Raw genomic sequence first — 23203 nt, 5'->3', positions numbered from 1 at the left:
ATTGAGCTATCTTTTTCACTAAACAAGGGTCGAATTGAGGGGTTTTGACTAAATTTCCGATCAATTTATCTATACAAATCTCCACGCTTTGTATATATATCACATATACCAATTTAAGACACAAATACAATTATGGTACTAACAGTTAATGAAAAATCGTATACTATATATAACGCACGTTTCCAACCATTAATAATACAAAAAATAAAAAGAAAATCAACATTAAGTGACGTGACTTGGCACCACTGTTAACGCTATAGCTACGCCCATCATCATGGTTATTATAATTATTACCGTCACAAATAAAATTATTGAATAAAAAGATATTAAAAACAATGAAATGATAATGGTAATTAAAATATAATATAATCAAATAAAAGATAAATTATATATTACCATAGCAAATGAGAATAAAATTTTATTATCACTTTTAAACAAAACATCAACAAACAAAATATTTTTTCTATACTTCTCAAATATAAAAATATCTATTACCTTCAAATAAATAAATAAAAAACCACCACACCACTTTCTTCACCGTCAGACATTATTGTGACTACCAATTTTTGGTTGATAAACATGAACAATTCTCAAAAATAAAATAATTTTTTTTTCATGCATAATAAAATTTTACTTGCGAAATAATTTTAGAAAAAAAGTATTTTAAGAGAGTAAAATATGACAGATTTCAAATACTCTTTGTTTATAATCAACTCTTTTGACAGTCTACAAGCTAGAGAACGAAAAATAAATCACACATTAATTATTAATTTTTACCAAACCTTTTTGAAAGATTAAAACATGAGAAAACAATGAAGACCCCACATTAGTTATTTTTGTTTTTGGATAGTACTGTATACGTGGACAAACGGTGCAGGGTTCAGTCCCGGTTGAATTAAAAGTATAAATTTTAAACACAACCTATTAATATTTTAGGTTGAAAATGTTGGTCCAACTCGTCCCTATAAGCTAATTCAACATTCTCAAATCTTGGAAAAATGGAACTGAGTTGGGCAGGTTTGGCGGACTAACGAGCTAATATCCACCCCTAATATATAGATCACATCGTCATTAATTGTTTATTTGAACGAACATATTTGCTTTGTCTTCTAAAGAGTTTTCTATATTGTCTTCTACTAATTTGATAATCATTGGAAACAAATTTTCCATTGTTACAACAATTTATAAATGTATGGATCATCCTCTAAACTTATCTGTCTACTTCCACCCCTAATATGTACACCACATCGTCATTAATTGTTTATTTGAACGAATATATTTGCTCTGTCTTTTAAAGAGTTTTCTATCTTATCTTCTACTAATTTGATAATCATTGGAAACAAAATTTCCATTGTTACAACAATTTATAAATGTATGGATCACCCTCTAAACTTATCTCTTTGCTTCTACTTTTTTATTGCTATTATATAACTCGACTATTCTACATCTAAATCAATCTATGAAGACAAGAATACTCAGAAAAAAGGTCCACGGAGAGGCCTTTCTCTGTAGGTGATTTTTGGTGATGTTCCGACGGTAGTCTGGTAAAATTCCGGCAACCCATTTTACACTTCTAAAATGTAAATTTACACTCTTAGAATATAGATCCACAGTTTTAGAGTGTCAATCTGAATTTTTTATGCCCAAAATATGGATTTTGAGATTTTTCTCTTTCAATTTCGGCATAAATTTTTAAATTTTCAACACCCACAATGGTTGTCTCTTCTCTCAAGTCTTTTTCCCATACCATTGTGGGTGCACTTCCTTCTCCAACAGCGACGGTGGCAAAGTTAGGCTGCAGTGATGGGAACAACGTCGACAGGAACGGCGGCAAGCAAATCTTACTTTCCAGACCACATCTTTGAATAAATCGATAATTTTCCCTGAATCGTAATTGTTTTTTCTTGACGGATTTGTTTTTTGTTATTTGGTTGAGATGGTTCTTTGCAGTCTTGTTTATGTACTGTTGTTTTATTAATATAATGTTTCTCATGTCCTTAACCCAAAAAAAAAAAAAAAAAAAAAAAAGGACAAGAATACTCTATTTTTTTTATTGCTATTATATAGCTTGACTATTCCTCATCTAAGTCAATCTATGAAGACTATTTCACTAGCAGAGAAGGATTTTGATTTTTATTATAGCGGTCGAAATTTCATTTTGGGCCTGTATGATTAAAATATATTGGAATTGCCAGATGAACAATGAGTCTGATGTTCATGTTTATTACTTTTTGGCCTAACAACACTAGTATCAAGTTAATAGAAGTAGACATAGATACTAGAGAATCTAGTTAAAAGGCAGATAAAATCGTTCATAAAAATGTTCCCTTGTCAAAATATGAATTTCTTAAGCCAAAAACATCAGTTTAGGGTCTTTATTTCATTAACTTGGATTTTTGGATTTAAAACTTGGACTTTTGGAAGGAAGCTGTTAGCGTGAGGGGCTTATGGCCAATTTTCCAAATTCTTCTTTTGCCTATTGATTGTTTTGTTGCAATTATTACATTATCAGTTTCATTAATCACAAGATTCACAACTAGGTTTTTTTTTTCCTCAAAAAACAGATTCACAACTAGAGCTACTCATAATTAACAAAAAAGATAAATAATAATAATAAAATGACCTATGCCCTCCAAAATTGTTTAGATATGTGTTCCTCCTTGAGGATGATGTTCATAAAACATACAGATAAATATTTATATATATACACAAAGCAAAGTAATATAAGATTTGCTGAAAAATTAAAGTAATGAGTTCATTAATCATAACTAGTACTGGTCATATTCAAAACACACAAAAAAAAAAAAAAAAAAAAAAAAACAAGAAAGACAAAAAAAAAAAAAAAAAAAAAAAAAAAAACACAATTGACCTATGACATCCAAACTCGTCAAGATGTGTGTATGGATCAGTTCGGTGGAGTTTATTATCAGCTGAAAGCTCATGATCAAAAAATAGAATCCAAAGCCACTATTTTGCTAACTTCCAGATGATTAGTTTTTTCAGCTTAATTAAATCATTTTTGCCCATTAAGTTGTAAACAAAAATTATATCAAACAATTAAACACAAAGTTTCAAAACAAAATAAGCTATAAATAACTTGTATAAATTGCATCAAACAACAACAATGGTTATTGTCAATGTTATTTGTAATTTGTTAGGCATCAAGCCTTGATTGCGCCGGGAAAAGCACAAAATGGATGGAACATAAACTTACACAACACACATTTAAATCCAATACCATTATAAAAATGACGATAACCTCCATCACAGTAGTCGCATATGGTGTTCTTATTGGTGACTACAACCAAAGTAAGGGGGTGACAGTGACCATCAAAGTTATAGGTGCTCCCCCAATTGATATTTGGATATATCTCTCCCTCCTTATAAATGCATCTGGCACAAGCAGAATGGTCGCATTTGACACAATGATAGAACCAAAAATTCGGATTTATGTCTTCCTCGCAAAATTCACAGATATACTCATCTGGATCATCTTCAATAACAATAGTGTTATAAGTAAGGATGAAGGGATGTTCGTCATACCTGTGCGTAATTGTACGGGGCAACAGAGCACATGTGTAGTGTAAGTTGAAATTGCAAGTGCTGCATCCAAATGAGAATAGCTCGACACTTCTATCACATGCAACACAACCTTCAATTTGACAATCCTTCCTTAGTTTGAGGGGGTGTTCATGAACTTCATGCATTATGAACTTTGGTAGGGCAGCACACTTAATGTCAAGGTAATAATCTTTGCACTCGATACATGTGAAGGTATATCCATTGCAAATATTTCTACAGCCGATGCATTTAAAGATATCAAAACCTTCAACGTTCTTTTTGAAGAGGATGAGTGGGTGTGAATGACATGGATGCTTTAGCACCGTGGGTAGCTCGGCACACAATTTGTGTAGAAGAAAATTACATAGACTACAATTGTAAAATGGAGCTGAGATGGGTTGTACACACACATCGCATACCTTGTCATTCTTCTTCTTATTCACTATAGACATTTTGCTTTGAGAACACAAATCTTCATTACTTTGCGCATCAAAAAGGGTTAATAGATGGTTTTGACTAAAATGATTGATCTTTACTTCTCTCTTGTCTACCAGGCTGACCTGCTTTGCAAATTGACCATTTAGATTGTATGATTCATGACTAATTTGATCAAATGCTTCTTTGTTGTTGTCCCCATGGCTGATTTGCCTGACAAATTCGCTAAGTAGATGAACTGAATCATTAGACACAGGCAAGTGGATCAATTTGGCCTCATCAAGATCCTCATCCTCGATCTCAGATTTTCTTTCCCTAAAACCTCAAAAGTAACAATAGAAACTATATCAAATGACAAGAAAAGCACTGTCAAAAAAATGTGGAGAGAGAGAGAGAGAGAGAGAGATCAAAGTTAGGGACAATGTGAAAGGCTACTTGCATGGTCATTGTTGAGCAATTCAAATGAGCAAAATATTGGCATCCTTCACAATGATAAAACCAGTAACAATCCTCCAACTGCTCCTTACAAATACGACAGTCCCGAGGTCCTTTGAGATTTATATCTGAAGGAGAATAAGCAAGGGTGAGACGATGACCGTGCCCTCCATGTTTGAATGTGGTTGGTAATGAAGCACAGTCCTGATGGATCCAAAAGGAACATGTGTTACACATATAAGAAATGCCTTGACGTTTTGTGCCACAAGCATCACATGTGAACAAGGCCAAGCTGAGCAAGGGACTCAGTGGGTGTTCATGACTTTTGTGTTGAATACTATGTACTCTCAAAGCATTATCCAATTCGAGGTCGAAACCACAAATTTCACAACCATAGACGTATGATTTGAAGCAGAGACTACGCTGGACACTAGAAGGATTAACAAAAAGTTCAATAGGCCGTCGTGAAAGAAGGGTAAGCGGGTGTTGTGGGTGCATTGGATGTTTAATCTCTGCAGGTAATTCCGCACAAAATTTGTGCAGAAAGAATGAACAAATTCTGCAACTATATGTGAAACCTGATATTAGCTGCGCACACCCGTTGCAAAAAATTTTGCGATCATCGTTCTTCTCTTCACTGAGGATCAGTGGATGCTCATCCTTGGCATGTTTAAGCTTCATCTCTCTCTCTAACTCGGTGAGAGTTCAAAATGGCAGCAGCAAAACCTAGAGAAATAATGAACAGAGAAAAAGAAAGGCAGAGAAGAGACGAGAAGAGAGGGAACGTACGGAGCAGAAGAAAAAGGAATGGGAGCTGTATTCATTGATCTTCTTCTTCATTGATTCTTGAAATGGCGATGAGGGCTGTTGTAGATCCATAGATTTGAAATGGCGATGGAGGTGAATATTATTGTAGATCTATAAACCCCAATCTCTGGAGTTTTTTTTTTTTTTAAATATTCCAAAAAAAAATATATATATTTAAAGAATTAAATCACTTTTTAAATTATTTGAGAAAATAATTTACTTTTTAAATTGTATTTTAAAAATGCGATTTTAAAATTAAAATTGTATTTTTAACATGCAACTTTACTTTGAAATTGCATATTGAAAATGTGATTTCAATTAAAATCGCATGTTAAATTTGCAACTTCACCATGTTATCATAAATTACATTTTTAACTTGCGATTTCAAAGAAAAATTACATGTTGAAAATGTAATTTTAATTTCAAAATTACATTTTCAAAATACGATTTCAAAAAATAAGTTAATTTTTTAAATAGTTTAGAAAGTGGATCAATTTTTTAAATAGTTTTTTTTAGAATATTAAAAATAAAAAAAAATAAAAAACTCTCAATCTCTGTTCTTCTTGTAATGCCTTTTTCTTTTCTTTACTTTAATTTTCTTTTTTGTCTTTTTTTCTTTTTTCAATTTTCTTTTTGACTCAAAGTTCAAAAATAAATAGTAAAAATAATGGAAAATTGTAAATAAGTACGTCATTGAAAAAAATATTGCACTATAGATGTAGTTTTTTATGATGCAAGTCTTATACATGGTGAGTACTTTTACCATGAATAAAGATTTGTGCCTCAAATTTTCGTATCCCGAATGTCCCTAATGTCCAAAATAACGTTGTTTTGGGCATTAGTCTTTTTTTTTCTTTTTTTTTGCCATTTTCGACCTGCAGAGCTCAAATTCGAGAGGGAGAAAGAGAGAGGAGAGAGGGAAAGAGAGGGAGAGAAGAGGGGAGAGGGAATGGAGACACACACACACAGAGGCACGTGCATTCCGGCCGATCGTCCGATCGTCGTAGCCCGGCGGATCGTCACAGCTCGTCCAGCTGCCTCTACCCGGCCGCCATCGCCTCCCCTCTGCCTTCTTCTCTTCTTCTTTCTTCTTCTCTTCTTCTTTCTTTCTTCTTCTCTTCTTCTTCCTTCTGATTTCTGATCGAAAAAAAAAAAAAAAAAAAAAAAAAAAAAAAAAAAAAAAAAAAATTACAACGATGAAACGATGTCATTTCGTAGATTCGGGGCATTCGAGGGAAGCTCTTTCGGGCTCCTAATCACAACTGCTTTTACCATATACATGGAGGATTTGCAGTAGTCATACAATAAAGTTATACCACCATAAAAATTTAAATAATCATTTACTGTTCCACTAATTTACAATTTCTCCTAAAATAAAATAATTTCTTAGTTTTGCCAGATGCATACTATGATATTGGTTTTGCTATTATTAGAGTCATATGCATATCCAGTGTGTATTATATGTAATTTATGATATTTGTGATGTTGATTTCATAAATATTATAATTAAATTACTTTGAAATTATAATTAATATATATATATATATATATAATGGGTCATATTCAAACACTATTTAAGGCATAATTAAAGACATTTTTTGTCATAATCAAAATAATAATCACAATAAATCATAATTAATATTATAATAGGTCATAACCAAATTATAATTAAAGGTCATAACTAAACGTCATTTGAGGTATATTCAAAAATCTTTTTGGTCTTAACTAAAGGGTCCAACTTGTCTTAAGTAGAGATCAAGACTGGACCCGTCCAGTTCGGCCCATGAGGCCCATTTGTTGGGCCTGTTTTGATAATACGAACCGTTCAATGTGTAGAACTCGTCAAGTACTACATGCCTGAAAAAAATTACGTTGATCGGATATCAATAGCTATGTGATCAAATCAGTTTTGTATTAAAAAAATGGACGGAGAAACAATTAACGGTTGATAAAAAAACTGTTTTGTTCACATAGCTATCGATATCCGATCAACGTGATTTCTTACAAGCATATAGTACTCGACGAGTTTTACACATTGAACGGTTCGGATTATCAAAACGGGACCCGTGGTGGGCCCCCACGGGCCTAACAGCACGGTCCAGTCCGATCTTGGACTGGACCAAAGCCACTACCTAACTAAAATAAAAATCACAAGAGATCATAATTAATACTACAATGAGTCATAATCAAATATCATAATTGGGCATGTGATACAATCTTTTTGAGTATGTATTATAAAATTTTACTTATTATAATTGGTGGTGGTGGCGGGGGGTGCCGCAGTTTTAGAGCAATAATTGTAGGTTTTGTTGGTTTGATTTGAGGTGATTAGTACTTGTGTAAAAGCAACTTTGATTTAAATTAGAGAGTTGGAGAATGCATTTGTGTTGAAATCAATAAAATTAAAATTGCGAGCACTGAAAATTTTTCTTTTGGTCCCAAAATGGTTCACGTTGTAAAAGGTAAATTTTGAGAAAAAATTCACTTTATTAAATCTTTTCAAAACAATTTTCGGAATCGATCGCCACCTGATACACATAGAATCCATCCTCAACATGTACAACCCCAAATTATAAGATCATAACTACTCACAGCTATATTAACAACGTTGCCTTATCTTGCAACCGACCTTTCTGCCAAATGGAGGCAACCCAACCAAGCCGATAAATGATGGAAACAGGACAGTTGATTTAAAGATGGTTATGGCCGAACTTCAGGATGATGTTGTCTACGTATCCCAAAAATGAGAATCAGGCCTTACGTAGTTCGATTAGGGTTCACTCGAGTATTAACTCTCTCCTTTCGCGCTCTAACTTTTGCCAAAGCCACCCTTCCCGATTTTCGGCCTTGCGAGCTCAATTTTTCTTTGTTTCTAATTTTTCATGCTCTAACTTTTGCCTAGGTCGCCCGTTCAGGTTTTCGGCCTAGTAAGCCTCTCAAGAGTAATATTTCTTCAACTTGTCCATATTGATTAGCTATGAAAACTCTAAACCATCCAAACCCATGAAAATAATCGCTCATCTTGACCAAATTGACTTGGTGATATAAGGACTAGTCCAATTGAGTCTAAACTTGCCCCTAGGGTCATGGACAGGAGTTCGGTTGTCTTTCAGCACCATGTCCCATTCTTTGAGATTCCTAAACTTAACTTTCTTGTTAAAAGCCCTAGCAATTCTGCGTTGGTAGCGTGAACATGATATAATGCCCTCAACCTCCTTTCGTCAAATAGCATCAGTTCCTCAAGCCTACTCTGTTACCAATCTGCCTCCGCTATTTGACACTCAGCCACTACTCGCAGCGACGGTACCTCAATCTCAATCGGCAGAATAGCTTTCATTCCGTACACTAGGGAATAGGGGGTTGCCCTTGTAGATGTGTTTGATGTCCTATAGCCCCAAAGTGCAAATGACAGTTTATCCGGCCAATTCCTATATGTTTCAACCATCTTTCCCAGGATGTTCCTCACGTTCTTGTTTGCAACCTCAACAGCTCCGTTGGTCTGTAGTCTATATGTCAATGACTTATGAAAACCACGTTATATTTCTCAAGCAGATCCACCACCTCTTTCTTAAAGTTTCAGCCGTTATCAGAGATGATCTCGTTCAGCACCCCATACCGGCAGATGATATTATTTCTGATGAACTTAGCCACATGCGATGCCTTCAATACAGAGTAAGACTGGGCCTCCACCTAGTTAGTAAAGTAGTCAATTGCCACCAGGATAAACCCATGCCTATTCAAGCCCTTTGGCGAGACTACCCCAATGACGTCAATTCTCCAAGCTGAAAAAGGCCACGGCGAAGTCATATTGTAAAGGTTTGACGGCAGTATGTTCATACGACTAGCATGGACTTAACATTTGTGGCATCGCTGAACAAAACCAATGCAATCCTCCTCCATAGTCGACCAGTAATAGCCTTGTCTGAGAATCTTCCGGGCCAACATCACATCATTCATGTGCGCTTCACACTCTCCTCCGTGGATGGCTTCCATCAAACGTTTTGACTCTTCTTCTTCAACACATAACTTGTGCATTCCCAGCTGACCTCTCTTGTACAACTTACCCTTGCAGATGATAAATTGGACGGCCAAGCGCCGTACCCCCCCCCCCCCCCCCGTTTATCTTTGGCATTTGCCCCTAGTAAATATGTCTCTTTTTTCAGGAAATTTCAAATGTCGTAATACCAGGATCTTTCGTCTTGGATGCAGTTATGCTCAATGATGATTAGACACATTTTCACTTCCAGTGAGATGTCTACCATGGAAGATAGAGTTGCTAACGTATCAGTGAACCGGTTGCTCTCTCTCAACAAATGTGTAAACGTCAGTTCTTCAATCCTAGGAATCAGAATATCCAAGGCCTGATGATACATCTTCGTGTTCTTTTCTTTGACCTTCCAATCCCCGTTAGCTTGAGAGACAACTAAATTCGAATCCCCAATAACGTCTAACCTAATTGCCTCTAGTTCTAGAACAGCTTCCAAACCAGCAATGCACGCCTCATATACTGCTTCATTGTTGGACACTCTGAACCGGAGTTTGAACGCTAAGGGTATATGGGAATCATCGGGTGCTATGAGCAATACACATATCCCTTAACCATACTGATTAGCCGTCCCGTCAAAGTACATCGTCCACGTTTCCTCTTCTACATGCAGAATGTCTTCATCTGGGACAGGTATTCCATTGCTTCATCTCCTTTTACCCGGTGGTCTACCAGGAATTCTACTATAGATCTCCCTTTAACGGATTTGCACGTGACATACTTGAGATCAAATTCGGAGAGAAGAAGCAACTAACGAGCTAGCCTACCCGTAAGCACTGGTTTCTAGAAGAGATATTTAATGAGATCTAATCTTGAAACCAAGATTACAGAATGAGCTAACAAGTAATGCCTCAACTTCCTAGTTGCCCATACCAAGGCTAGGCAAGCTTTCTCCAGGGCAGTGTAGCGGGTCTTGTAGTCTAGCATCTTTTTGCTCAAGTAGTAGATGGCCTTCTCCACTCTCGCTTCAGATTCTTAAGCTAGCATGCACCCCATAGTCGAATTCGTCACTGACAGGCACAAGATCAACGGTTTTCCCGATTTTGGTGGTCATAACACAGACGGATTTTGCAAATACTGTTTGACCTGTTCAAAGGCATACTGACAGCGATCGTCCTATTGAAACTTCTTTCTCTTCTTCAGGATACCAAAAAGTGGCTCACAAGTCAAAGTTAGTTTTGAAATAAACCGCTTTATGAATTGCACTTTACTTAGAAAGCCGCACACTTCCTTTTCAGTCCTTGGTAGTGACATTTCTAAGATGGCCCTGATTTTGGACGGATCCACTTCAATTCCCCTCTATGTGATTAGGAAACCCAGCATTTTTCCTGTCATCACCCCAAAGGTGCACTTTTGGGGGTTTAGCCTCAATCTATACTCTCTGATCTGTTGAAAGAATTTTTTCAGTGCAATGTAGTGGCCTTCTCGCTCTTTAGATTTAACAATCATGTCGTCCACATACATCTCAACTTCTTTGTGGATCATGCCGTGCAAAATGGTGGTTGCAGCCTTCTGGTAGGTAGCCCCAATATTCTTCAACCCAAATGGCATGACTCAGTAACAGTAGGTGCCCCACGGAGTAGTGAAAGAGGTCTTCTCCCTATCCTCGGGTGTCATCAGAATCTGGTTATACTTAGAAAATCCATCCATGAATGATAACAATGCATGGTCAGTAGTGAAGTCTACCAACTCATCTATCTGTGGCAAAGGAAAGTCATCCTTTGGACTGGCCTTATTTAGATCCCTGAAGTTGACATAGACTTTGATTCTGACATCCTTCTTCGGAATCGGAACAATATTTGCCAACCACGTCAGATACTCAGATACAAGTAAAAACCCCGCCTTGATCTGTTTGGTGACCTCTTTCTTAATCTTCAAAGCCCAGTCCGGGCGAACTCTGCGCAACTTCTGCTTAACTAGTCGGGTTTTAGGGTCAAGAGACATCCTACACAATCTCAGGATTGATTCCAGGCATGTCTTCATAGGACCACGCGAAAACATCTTTGAATTTTTTTAATAAAGCGATCAAACGCCCATGTTCCTCCGAAGACAACATGGACCTGATCTGGATTAAGCAAAGATCCTCTTTAGTACCCACGTTAATTGATACGATTTCATTTGTACAGGGCTTAAAGCGCCTCTCCTCCTCATAATCAACCAAAATTTTCAAAACCCGAGGAATTTCTTCCTCCTTGTTTAAGTCAAAATTTTGAAAATCAAGATCAGTACAACAAACCAAAGGCACAGAGAAGTAAGAAAAGTCTACTACATTCCTATTCAAAAAGTTTGGATCCTCGGTTACAGTGGACTCAAAGGAAAAACTGAAAAATGACCTAGACAGGACTTTGGTGTCCAGGTTACTACTCCCGGAAGTACCAGACTCAAAGGAACTAGAATATAACTTTGACTCCACAAACTTAGTGGAATTAGATTCGAACTCTCTATCCGATTTAGAATTGCTGATGACACCTTTCTCAAACTTCTAGACTAGGCGTGGAGCCTCAAACACATCTACGATAAGATTGGAGAAATTCACTGCTGGTTTATCCCCAATCATTGAGATAGCAAAACTATCCCCCAAGTTGATGGACTCAGCTCCAGCAGTAGAACTTGCCAGTAGGTCAGCCAGCACTTTTCCCAACGGCTCTTCTTCTTTAATATCTAGGCTCGTTGTCTTGCCTTGATCTGTGTTAGGGCTCAGGTCCGTCTGCTCATCCTCATCTTCCGATAACTGGTGTCTGAAGAAGATCTCAAACGCTGGATACCTGGTTTTTGTCTCCCAATCATACTAAGGCTCTGGAAATCCACAGAAGGAGAAGTCTTCCCCTTACCGAACAAAACGTCCGTTCAAGGTTTCCCGTATTGGTTTGTGGACTAACTTGTACTGTCTCCCCGTCCTCTTTGCTTTTAGTCTTCCTCGCAACTCCTCCCCCTTTCTTTGCCATTCTGTATCGGTAGATTTGTATCCCAACCCAAAAACATGGGGGTTGTGACTCATCTCCTTGGCAACAGTACTTCTTTGCCTGCCACTTCTACCCAGTCCTGATCCAGGAATATGCCCCTGTTTGTTCATCATATAGATAGACTGAGTGCTCACGTAATTCCTATCATCCTTCACCATGATAGTTTGGACTAACCAGGCCTCTACCAGAGAGAAGTCTAAAAGGAACACATCCTCCTCCCCATGTGTGATTTCTAATAGTGGCGGGGTAGTTCCCTGGGGGGGATAGATCGCAGAATTACTGTACACAGTAGCAATCCCGTCTTTAAAGTGGTACTTTACCAACTGATGAACCGTTGATGACACAACCCTCATCTGATGTAGCCAGGGCCTTCCCAATAGTAGATTGAAAGTGGCCAGAATGTCCATGACATGGAATTCCACCTCGTGCTCAAACGGGCCGAGTAGGATATGGCTCTTGAACGTTCCCATAACATCCCGATTTGTTTTGTCATAAGCCCGGATGGCCTGAGTCGTAGGTGCAAAGTCAGTCGGCCTCAAATCGATGGTATAGGCAGTTCTTACTAGACATACATGAATTGTCGATCCGGTATCTACCAACACCACCGAAATCCACTTTTTTCGACTTTCTAGGGTTACATATAAGGGTCGGTTGTGGTTGGCACCCTCAGGTTGTAACCTCCTATCTGTAAAAGATATCACTGGCGTAACGACCCCGGATGTAACCAACGATACCAATTGGTCAGCAGTGGTGTCGATAGGCAATTTGGTCCAGTTCACTGCCCCTAATAGTGCTTGCCTATGCTTCCGAGAAGCCATGATTAGCCCCCAGCTCGATATGTCGGCCTGAATCTTCTTAAGCTGTTTCAAGACCAAGTTTTCTTCAACATCCTTCTCTTTTGCTCTCTCGGCCTCCTTCTCAAAGGTCTCTGGCTGATCTAATGCCATGGGTTTGAAGTATCGACCGCTCTGAGTCATGTGGTTGATCTCATCAGTATACCGGGTGTCATCAGGGGTTTCAGCTTTCTACCCTTCGTCAGTGTATGCATGACTTAGGTCACTGTCTTCCCACCACTCTCTTACAACCATGGTCGGGCCATCATCAGATTCTACATGGAGCATGTTCACATCACACCCCCCATCATCATACCATTCCTCTTCCACCACAACTTTAGTTTTTACATTCTTATATTTTCTGAGCTTCCTTAACATTCTCTTTCTGTCACTGGGCTTTCAGTTGGTCTTTCTTGTCTTTTGGGCATCTACCGCTATAAGCTCGATCTCCACTGTTTCTTTCCCTTTTCCCTGCTCCAAGGTTGTCTTCCTTTGGTTCTCTTCTATCATTTCTTGCTAGAATTGCTCCGACACTTGTTCCTTCTCAGTCAGAGGTGTAGCCTCAGCCTTACTGCTAGCACCAACTCCCTCTTCTTTCCTAGTTTCTCACATCCGTTCCTCCATATCTGACTCCTCCTCCCTCAACCACTCATTGCTTATTTTCAGCTGGCTTAGATCCCACCACCCCAGTTGTACACTGCTTGTATCCTCTTCTTCAAAGAAGTAGAGGTTGTCTAGATTCTCTTCCAACTCGGTTAGGTCTTCTTCCAGTTAGGCCAAGTCATTTAGGCCCTGTTTCGGCCAATCGTTCTGATTCTGCCCTAACTGGTCCCCCCCAATGGCGTTAATGCTAAAGAAGTCTGGCGATATGACTACTGGCTTCGACTGATCGACGGCCATGATGTATAAGCTGGGGTTGTACTTCTTTGCGAGTGAGGCCTCTTTCTCTATGACTTGGGCATCAGGAAAAACCTTCTCTAGTGCACTCTCTTTCTTCTCCGCCTCTGCCGCCACAGATTCGGGTTGGGTTTGTGGTGTTAAGTCCATTATGTACATGTCCGAGCCTTTTGGAATAATCACCTCTAGCTTAGGTAGATGGGATGGGATAATGTATGCATTGGGGTTAAAGGAGGGTGGTAGTATATGTATTTAGTTAATGTTTCTAGGTGGAGGGGACTTGGTTATGTATAAGAAGTGGGTTGGTAGTTACATTTGGTTTAGCAGGTAGAGCAATGACTTTGTTGTCAATGAGATCCTGGATCTCATGACGTAAGCGATAGCACAGGTCGGTGGGGTGGCTGTGTTGTTGGTGAAAGAGACAGTACTAGGTCGGGTCATGTCTAGGTGGCAGTGGGTTAGGGAGTGGTCGCAGATCAAGGCGGGTTGGGCTCATATGGAGAGGGGTAAAGATTCTTCAATTTCAGGATAGGCTGGTATTTTGTGAAGGTTATGAGGCTATTACGGTAAAGGGATCAGTCATTTTGGTTGTTGTAACAACAGTACTGACATCTGCAGGCCGCAGAATAATGCTACTGCTAGCATTGGTACTCCGAGAGAATGGCCTTCTAGCAGGTTCACTAGTTCTGTGGATGATACCTTTCTTGAATGCACTCTCAATCTAGACCCCCAACTCGTGTAGGGAAGCAAATGTGGATAACGGTGCCACTATCATTCTCTGCAGCATATCTGGCTCAAGGTTTTGGACCACCAGTCAGACCTGCTCTCGTTCGAGAGGTCTATTTGTCATTCGGGTTGCCTTGGCTCTTCACCTGGTGACAAAATCAATAAATGATTCTTTGGGGTTCTGGATAGTGGCCTCCAGCTCACTGATGGTTACCTCTATGTGAGTGTTATATGAGTATTGGTTAACAAACGCCTTAGATAACTCCTCACAATTTTACTTTGTAGAGTCCTCTAGTTTAGCGTACCAGATGGCCGCTACATCATACAAGGTTCTCTTAAACAATGATAGTTTTTGTGCTTGAGACAGGCCTATTGGTTTTAGCACATCTAAAAACAAGCGGATGTGCATAATCGGATCCCCACTTCCATCGAATCTATCGATGTGGGGCATCTTAAATTTCTTTGGTAATTGACCGAAGCCTCAGTGTACCCATCTTCTATATCCGGAATGGAATTGAAGCCTTGGGATTTTTTCAGCACCTTCTCTAGCTTGGCAATCTTGGTCAAGGCCAGATCAATTTCATTGATATCAAAGGGAAAGATTCCTACAAGGGGTTGAGCCATAGGCCTATAAGCCGGAGTCGGGGGAAACATTTCATGAGGATCTGGGATTTGGGGATTTTCTACTGGTGGAGGTGGATCCGAGTTTGGCTGAGCAGTCGGTATTGGATGCACGGTCGATGCGGATACCCCAGATGTACATTGTAGATCAGTAATGATTTTATCCTGTGCAGCCATCCTTTGGTTCACGGCATCCATAGTTCTTTGGGAAGTTTCCATCATGGCAGCAAATTCTTCTACATTCTGTGCCATTATTGGGCTATGAGAGTTAGATACTGTTGAACTATTTGAGTGAGAATGGATAGGTGTTTGCTGAATGCTTTGTACTGGTGCTGCTGATTGTCTGTTCCGTCTTCGTCGAACAACTGGTGGAAGTGAGACTAACACTGGTTGGCCACTAACAAGGTTTTGAGCTTTGCAAAGCCTGCTAGAGCAAGTCCACACAACTTGGGGAATATCGGGTCTTTCTGAAGCTATGATGGTAAACTACCTAGCGAAAGATAGAAAAGAAAAACCATCAATCAAAATCAGACGGCACTTCAACTCAATTCATAACAAATAAAAACACAATTGAAGAACCGCAATCCCCACTAAACTCTGTTCTCAAACTAATACTGATATGAACCATCCTGTATAGTCTCACTGTAAAAGCACATATCAAGTAAAAGAACCAAAACACCCCTAGAATGGGGGGTAAGGTTACCCTGTCTTACATTTTGACATGATCTAGGCTGCACTACTTCAATCAATGAGTCTCACAACATCCTGCATATGGGTGGCATACTGTCCTAATTTAGGATAGTCGCTATGGCTTACTATATGAAGCTAGGCCAAATGGTCAAAAAGGGTAACTCAGCAAGATTACCTAATATACCTCTCACACCTAACACCGAGAAGTGAAAGGAGGATCCAACGGTACAGCAGTAATCCAGATCCAAGGGTTGTGTTTCCAACATGGCAGAGCCCATGATCGGTCAGCCTTTTGGCAAGCTTTTTGGGCAAGCCTCTAGCAAACCGTTTAGGAATAGCAGATGGAAAACATAGTGACTTAAAGTAACAATGCAAATGCAATACAAAGAACATATATAGGTAGATAAAATTTCACATCATGAATTTTAAGTCAAGTTCTCTAAATCGCCAACAGAGTCACCAGAAACTGTAGCTTTCTTTTTGTGCTCCTTTTGGATACGATTAGCCCTACAATTTAGACTTTTGTGGTTCTGAATCTGATTTCACAAGTGTAATATGAAATAGAGAAACACAAATGAGTCCAAATTTGACAAATCTTTTGAAAAATCGATATTTGAATCAAATGCCAAAAATGGACTGCTTTGCTAGATTACAGAGTCGCCACCTAAATGTTTTTGAAAAATTTAGGAAACCCGTGACTCTTGCCAAAGGCCACTTATCTGTCATCACCAAAGTTTCTTAGCTCAGGAACTTAGGTATGAGAGGGGAATGAGGATCCAACAGTACATCGGTAATCCAGATCCAAGGGTTGTGTTTCTAACATGGCAGAGCCCATGACCAATCAGCCTTTTGGCAAGCTTTTTGGGCAAGCCTCTAGCAAACCGTCCAAGAATAGCAGATGAAAAACACAGTGACTTAAAGCAACAATGCAAATGCAATGCAAAGAACATATATAGATAGATAAAATTTCACATCATGAATTTCAAGTAAAGTTCTCTAAATTGCCAGCAGAGTCGCCAAAAACTATAGCTTGCTTTTCGTGCTCCTTTCGGATACGATTAACCCTACAATTTGGACTCCCGTGGTTCTGAATTTGATTTCATAAGTGCAATGTGAAATAGAGAAACACAAATGAGTCCAAATCTGACAAATCTTTTGGAAAATCGATATTTGAATCAAATGCGAAAAATAGACTACTTTGCCAAATTACAGAGTCGCCACCTAAATGTTTTTGAAAAATTTAGGAAACCCGTGACTCTTTCCAAAGGCCACTTATCTGTCATCACCAAAGTTTCTTAGCTCAGGAACTTAGGTATGCGAGGGGAAGGTCATGAATTGAACACCTTACTAACCCGATCAAAGGTTGGCCTCTACTAATCATGATGTGATTTTTATTTACATTGTAAGCTCTTATTCCGATTTATTAGCTAACATTACTACGTGATGCACACAAGTATAGAGTAATTTACAAAAGTTGGAACATTTCAATTTCATGTTTGTTTGAAAAAAAAGTGTTTTGAATATGCTTCACTTGAAAAAGTGAGTTTGTATGTACATTAATCAATTTATCCCAATTTTCGTAATTAGTCTTCATCCGCCGACATTAAAATAGATATATCACTTAAGCACTTAGCCTCATGGAATCATGCTTGACATGGCAACATAAACACACGATGTGATATGTTAAAACAATAAGTACTCACCTAGTACTCCAAGGCAAGCCAAACAAAGAAAAAAAAATGATTAGAAAATATGTATGTTCCTAAACAATACAATGTGACTAATGCAACACACGCAATACGCAATTTTAAATAGGCTCGGCTACTAACATGGCATGTGAATCAATTCAAAACATGCGATTTAAGCACGTATCCAAGAAAGTGATAAATGACGATGTTTGTTAGAATGATGAGTTGGACCTCTATGCATGCGAGACAAATGGATGCAAACATGAGAATGCTAAGTAAATATGATGCTACCATGCTACCATCACAAGTGGGTAAATAAAAGGGAGAAAGAAATGGGGGTTGGAAGATATACACCATTATTACATATTTTGCCCTCGTGCGAGAGGGTCTGAATAAATGTCCGAGTGTCTGAATTAAACTAACTATTACAACATCAAACGAATGAATTAATTGAACTAACTATCAACTAGCTTTCTACGTTATTATAACAAGGGTACTACAATAATTACATCAATGTAATATGAACAACAATAATTACAACAATGATAATTATAATATTAATACAAACAACAATGAGGCATATTGGTTGCATACACAGTGCCCAGAAGCTACTTTGTCTACCTAGATTGCTCTGTCTCACTCTCAGCCACTGCCCTTTGTTTTTGCAAAAAGCTCACTACTTACCAAACATTGGGAGCCGGCCAGCTCCAAGAGAGATCCGATCGGGTCAAAACAGTGTTGGCCGGCTCCAAATTTTATGCCAAAAAATATTTTGTGCTCTAAAATGAGAACAGTGCAGACAGAGCCTTTCTAGGCCCTGTTTGTCTCTTTTGCCCCTCTTTATCACAAGAAACTCAAAAGAAGAGCGATTTCAAGTCCGAAACCACCAATAAGAACATTTTGATGGCTTGAGAATTTTGGGCACGTTTGGACAAAATTGAATAAATGCAATGAAGAACCACGCCTCTCTCTTATCATGAAGGTTCAAAGAGGGAAGTAGAGATGCCCCAAGTCCTAGATATACGACATTCCCAGAACGATGGACCTGGCATAACGTCTGGCCGAATCCAACCAACTCTTAAACATTTTCTTTATGTCGGTTTAGTTCATTTTGAGCTGGTTTTATTAGTCCTTGCCATTCTTTAATCAATTTCTCCAAAATGATGATTAAGTCTACTAAATGAGAGGAAACTTCAAATGAGAAGTGATCCTAAACATGAAAGAGAGTCTATGCCTTGACGATGAACCTCTGTAGAGATTAAGCCATTGAGCATAAGTTTCTTTCTCATGCTTTGAATAACTGTCGATCGGTTAAAGTGACTCTCAAACAAAAGCAAAAAAAGAAAAGAAGGAGGTTGCAAAAATGATTATGAGATCAATTATTAGAATGAAACTCTCCAACATGAAATTTAACCAAAAGAAAATCTATCAAAGCATGGGTAACACAACACAACAAGCTAGATATTAAGACTTACAACACAACAAGCTAGATATTCAAAGCATATACTAATTAAATAAATTAGGACAGCTCCAAAACAGCCTCTAATATGCTAAAAACAGTGGCCAAAAATCATGTTAAGAGCATAAGAAAAAAGTAGGAAAAAACAAGGCAATGAAAGGCTAGTGAACAAAAGCAAGGAGAGGTGGCTAACCTCTCCATTTTTTAGACCTCAAACCATGTTTTTTAGCCTTTTTTAAACTCAGAAAATCAGTTTACAAGGCAATGAAAAGAGTGTGAAACAAGGGGGTGAGCTATGAAGTAGAGCGCAAGAAAGGGTGTTAACCCTTTTCTACCCTTTGGTAGCTATTCAAACCCAAGTTCTAACACTTGAAATAGGATCAAAACAATACAAAAACACAAGAAATAAGCAAAGAAAGACATAAATGAAATCAATACAAAGGTGGTAAGCTTATACCTCTTGAAGAAGGTAAGCTCTTGTTTGTGAACCGAACTTGGTCCAAGCACACTCTCAAGCTTGAATTGTCACTCACAAAGCTCAACCAAGGTTCTAAGTTATGGCTCCAAGGTTGTGCATGGTATATAGATATAGTATAAGGATGCTCAAATATCTCAAAGGTAGCATGCACAAGAAGAAGGAGCTCTCAAGGGTTATTTTGCTTCTTTGAAATTTTTCCAACCTCTAACACTGAGATATATGCTCATATTTATACAATTTGAGCAAAATAGGTCAAGAATATCTTCAAAAGTAATGAGCATATCGAGAGGTGCATTTTATACGGTGAAAATGGAAATCTAGTAACATAATATTTTAGAGTTTTCATTCATTTTCTCTCCTAAGTTTTGGAGGTAGACATTTTTTAAATATTGTGTATATATTTTAGTTTTATTATGCGTTATTTTGATAGTGTGATAATTGAAAATATTAGAGTTTTATTAATGGTATGCATAAAAAGAGAAAGTTCTCAACTTTTTTTTTTGAAAATCTCTTGTTAGTTGAGAGTAATTTTTGTATGACTCATAGATATTGAGGAATGTATTTTATTTTATTTTTTTTATGAGAAATCCTCAAATTTTGCTAAAACCCTAAAAATTTAAAATGTTAAGGTTTAGATTTTGGCTAAGTTTAAGGTTAAAAATATATGTTTATTTGAAGAAATGAGAATTTGAAAGTAGATGTTCAAAGGGATGAGATTGATAAGAATGTTGTCACGACCCAACCCCAAGGGCTTAGAGTTGAATCGTGACTTACTAACTTATTCTTATTCGTAGCAAATTAAGATGCGCAAGTGGCAATAAAAATAATTAAACAAAAATTTTACTTCATTTTACTATTTAAGAAAGAGGAAATACATTTCTAGGGCTTTCATTATTTTCTTATTCAGTGACCAACCCCGAATAGAAACGAAAGGAAGCAAAAATATAAAAAAAGAAAAATAAAATAGTGATTCAACATCAGTCCATGTGCAGGTTCCATTTTGTGGGGTTATGAGTTTCCTTTACATCTCCTCACCTGAAAGGGTAACAACTATAAGCACATAGCAGAGTGAGAAATATTATGCCAAGAGTGTAGGGAATAAAATAACCATGGATAATGAGTGGGCTAAAATATTTGCATAATTTAATTTAAAATGACAATTTATTTAAAGTGGTAGAATACAGAAATCATGTAAAGTAATAATCATAACCACGGTATAAAACGAAACAGGACAGAGGTCATAAAGTGACAGTCAGAACAGAGGTCAATGGATCCATGACAAACAGAGGACCACAAAGCGGTCAAACAGAGGCCAGTGATTATTTAAGTCCCCAAAGGTGTAGGACTCCCGTGGTGATATTTACAAAACATAATTGTTTATAAGGTTGTAGTCAAATATATTCTAAAATATAAACAAACATATCCATGGGTTTCCTTTTAAGTAAATAGAGTTTAGAAAGTAACCCACGTAACTAAAATATTTATAAAACATAACTTTTATTTATATAACTTAAAATATAGCTTGTATAAAATAAGTTATGGTAACTCCAAACATTCGTAAAACATGCAATGGTAAATCAAGGTATAACATAACTCACCTTAATTATAACCCTTAGCCTTACTTTACTACTAGAACTTCCCTACTATCAACTCCTCACTCTCACTTACGTATCTCTCTCTCTCGGCTTCCACTCTTTTTATTCTTACGTTTCTTCCTCTCCTGATTCATCACCTTTACCCCTATTTATATAGTGAGCCAAGCTTCCCTAGAGCGCCATGTACCCCCCCTCTCAGGAGGCATAATGAGGCTAGGGGGGGTGGAGTTCTTAATGGCAGATTTGAGATAAGATTTGCATTTGTTACAGATAACCATAAGTCTTCCCACTTGGGCTTAACACACTTGGGCCTCTTTTGTTTGTTTGTTTGTTTGTTTGTTTGTTTGTTTTTTTTTTTTTTTTTTTTTTCTCTGCTTGGGCCAAATTCTAAAAACCATTGTTGGGCCAAACTAACTTAGACTTTTATTATTTATTTTTTCTTTTCTTTTCTTTTGGGCCGAAGCTTGCAACTCTTGCTGGGCAACTAGCTTTTTTTTTTTTTTTTTATTCATTTATTTTGGTGTTAAATTATTATTTATTTTAGTTTGACCCAATTAATATTATAATTCCATAAATGTGTTATTTTGAAAATAATAATTCCCAATTAGTTCTATAATCCAATGCCAAATTAAATTTTTATATATTTAGTTAATTAATAGTCTATCATTACATGCCACTATAATTATGTATAACTCTAAATATTTATGTGTACTTAATTAAACGTTCGGGGTGTCACATTTCCCCCCTCCTAATTAGAAGTTTGTCCCTAAACTTGACGTACCTTAACTTTCAAAGAGGCGTGGGTATTTAGCTCGCATTTGTCCTTCGGTTTCCCATGTAGCTTCTTCGATACGATGATTTCGCCATAAGACCTTTACTAGTGGTATGGTCTTGTTTCGGAGAATTTGATCACGATGATCGAGAATCTGCACTGGTTGTTCTTCGTAAGAGAGATCTTCTCGAACTTCCAAGTTCTCATAGTTGATGACATGTAACAACCCTCGCCATTGTTTACCGATAAGCTATCGATTACTGCTAAACTGAGACTAATTATGATTGGCAATTGAACTGATTAAAATACTGAACTGACTGATCGAAATCTGAAACTGATTGGTTGAATATATCTGTTTGAATTGCATTTCTATCTGTTGCCTGTTTGATTATCTGTTCATGTTTTTATGTTTAAACTACAAATTGAAGGCCTTATCGGCGGCCGAACCGGAAATTGATTAGTGTTTTACGATCATCATAATTTATATGATTTTATGGCGTATTTATCTGAAATTTGATTTGGTATGGTTTAATTAGATTAAAATGAGCTTAATCCCATAAGTTACATTATCTACCACTTTGCCATGCCTAGTGACCCACTAACTAAACACTTTATGCTTCATACACACTTGACCAAAACATCTTCTTTAGCCATTTTTGAGAGTCACAGCCGACTAGAGTGAGAGAGTGAGAGGATAGGAGTGTTTTCAACTCGATTTTGTGGATTGGCTTGAAGAACTTGAAGAATTGAAGTATAGATTGCAAATTGAGCTCCCTTACCTTGCATTGGAGACCTAAGGTAGTGTAAATACCCTCTTGTTTGTGAATTCAATTGATTCTTGCATGGTTTTAGAGCAAGTTGAAGTCTAGAGCCAAGTTATAGCTCTTAATTGTTGAATTATAGCTTAATTCATGCATGCATGCCTATATTATTGAATTTTGAGTTGATTCCATGGAAAATTGTCACATGCATGCCTATATTTATGTTAAGTCCATGAATTCATCTTGTCTTTGAAGATATTAGCTCAATAGAGCATGTATTTGAGGCTTGTAAGTTGTTTAACTTCATGCATGTTACATGCTCACCTTGTTCATGAAAATTGGTTTGAAATTGGATTTATTTGAACTACCTTTGGGCTTTGATTTTTATAATTGAGCTTTGAATCATGTTAAACTATGAGTTTTGAAGTGTTTTCCAA

General features: G+C 37.5%; 1 protein-coding gene across 6 annotated transcripts; it reads right to left on the bottom strand.

Annotated features, from left to right (window-relative positions):
* Positions 1-3069: 3069 nt before the first annotated feature.
* Positions 3070-5354, bottom strand: LOC114276171 (uncharacterized). 6 transcript variants are annotated; one of them, XM_082898340.1, is made up of 3 exons: positions 5010-5353; positions 4436-4559; positions 3070-4311 (listed from the first exon to the last, which is right to left on the bottom strand). In XM_082898340.1, the coding sequence occupies exons 1-3, from the start codon at positions 5110-5112 to the stop codon at positions 3162-3164; spliced, it is 1377 nt and encodes a 458-aa protein (XP_082754466.1). In that variant the 5' UTR covers positions 5113-5353; the 3' UTR covers positions 3070-3161. The 6 variants fall into 6 exon arrangements, with proteins under 6 accessions (XP_082754466.1, XP_028073761.2, XP_028073759.2 ...); XM_028217960.2 differs by having other exon boundaries at positions 4436-4635; positions 5010-5351; XM_028217958.2 differs by having other exon boundaries at positions 4436-4635; positions 5221-5350.
* Between the last annotated feature and the right edge of the window lie 17849 nt (positions 5355-23203).

Source organism: Camellia sinensis, chromosome 12 (genome assembly GCF_055761805.1).
Source record: "Camellia sinensis isolate YWXY chromosome 12, ASM5576180v1, whole genome shotgun sequence".
NCBI classification, from domain to species: Eukaryota; Viridiplantae; Streptophyta; class Magnoliopsida; order Ericales; family Theaceae; genus Camellia; species Camellia sinensis.
The sequence above is the reverse complement of the archived record's forward strand: the minus strand, read 5'-3'. Positions and strand labels throughout refer to the sequence as shown.

Bases quoted from the DNA above. Each gene is read 5' to 3' on its own strand.
- LOC114276171 (XM_028217956.2), bottom strand. From the start codon at position 5,112: ATGAAGCTTAAACATGCCAAGGATGAGCATCCACTGATCCTCAGTGAA. The intron at 4,312-4,435 runs GCAAGTAGCCTT...TTGAGGTTTTAG, and splicing joins AATTGCTCAACAATGACCAT to GGAAAGAAAATCTGAGATCG.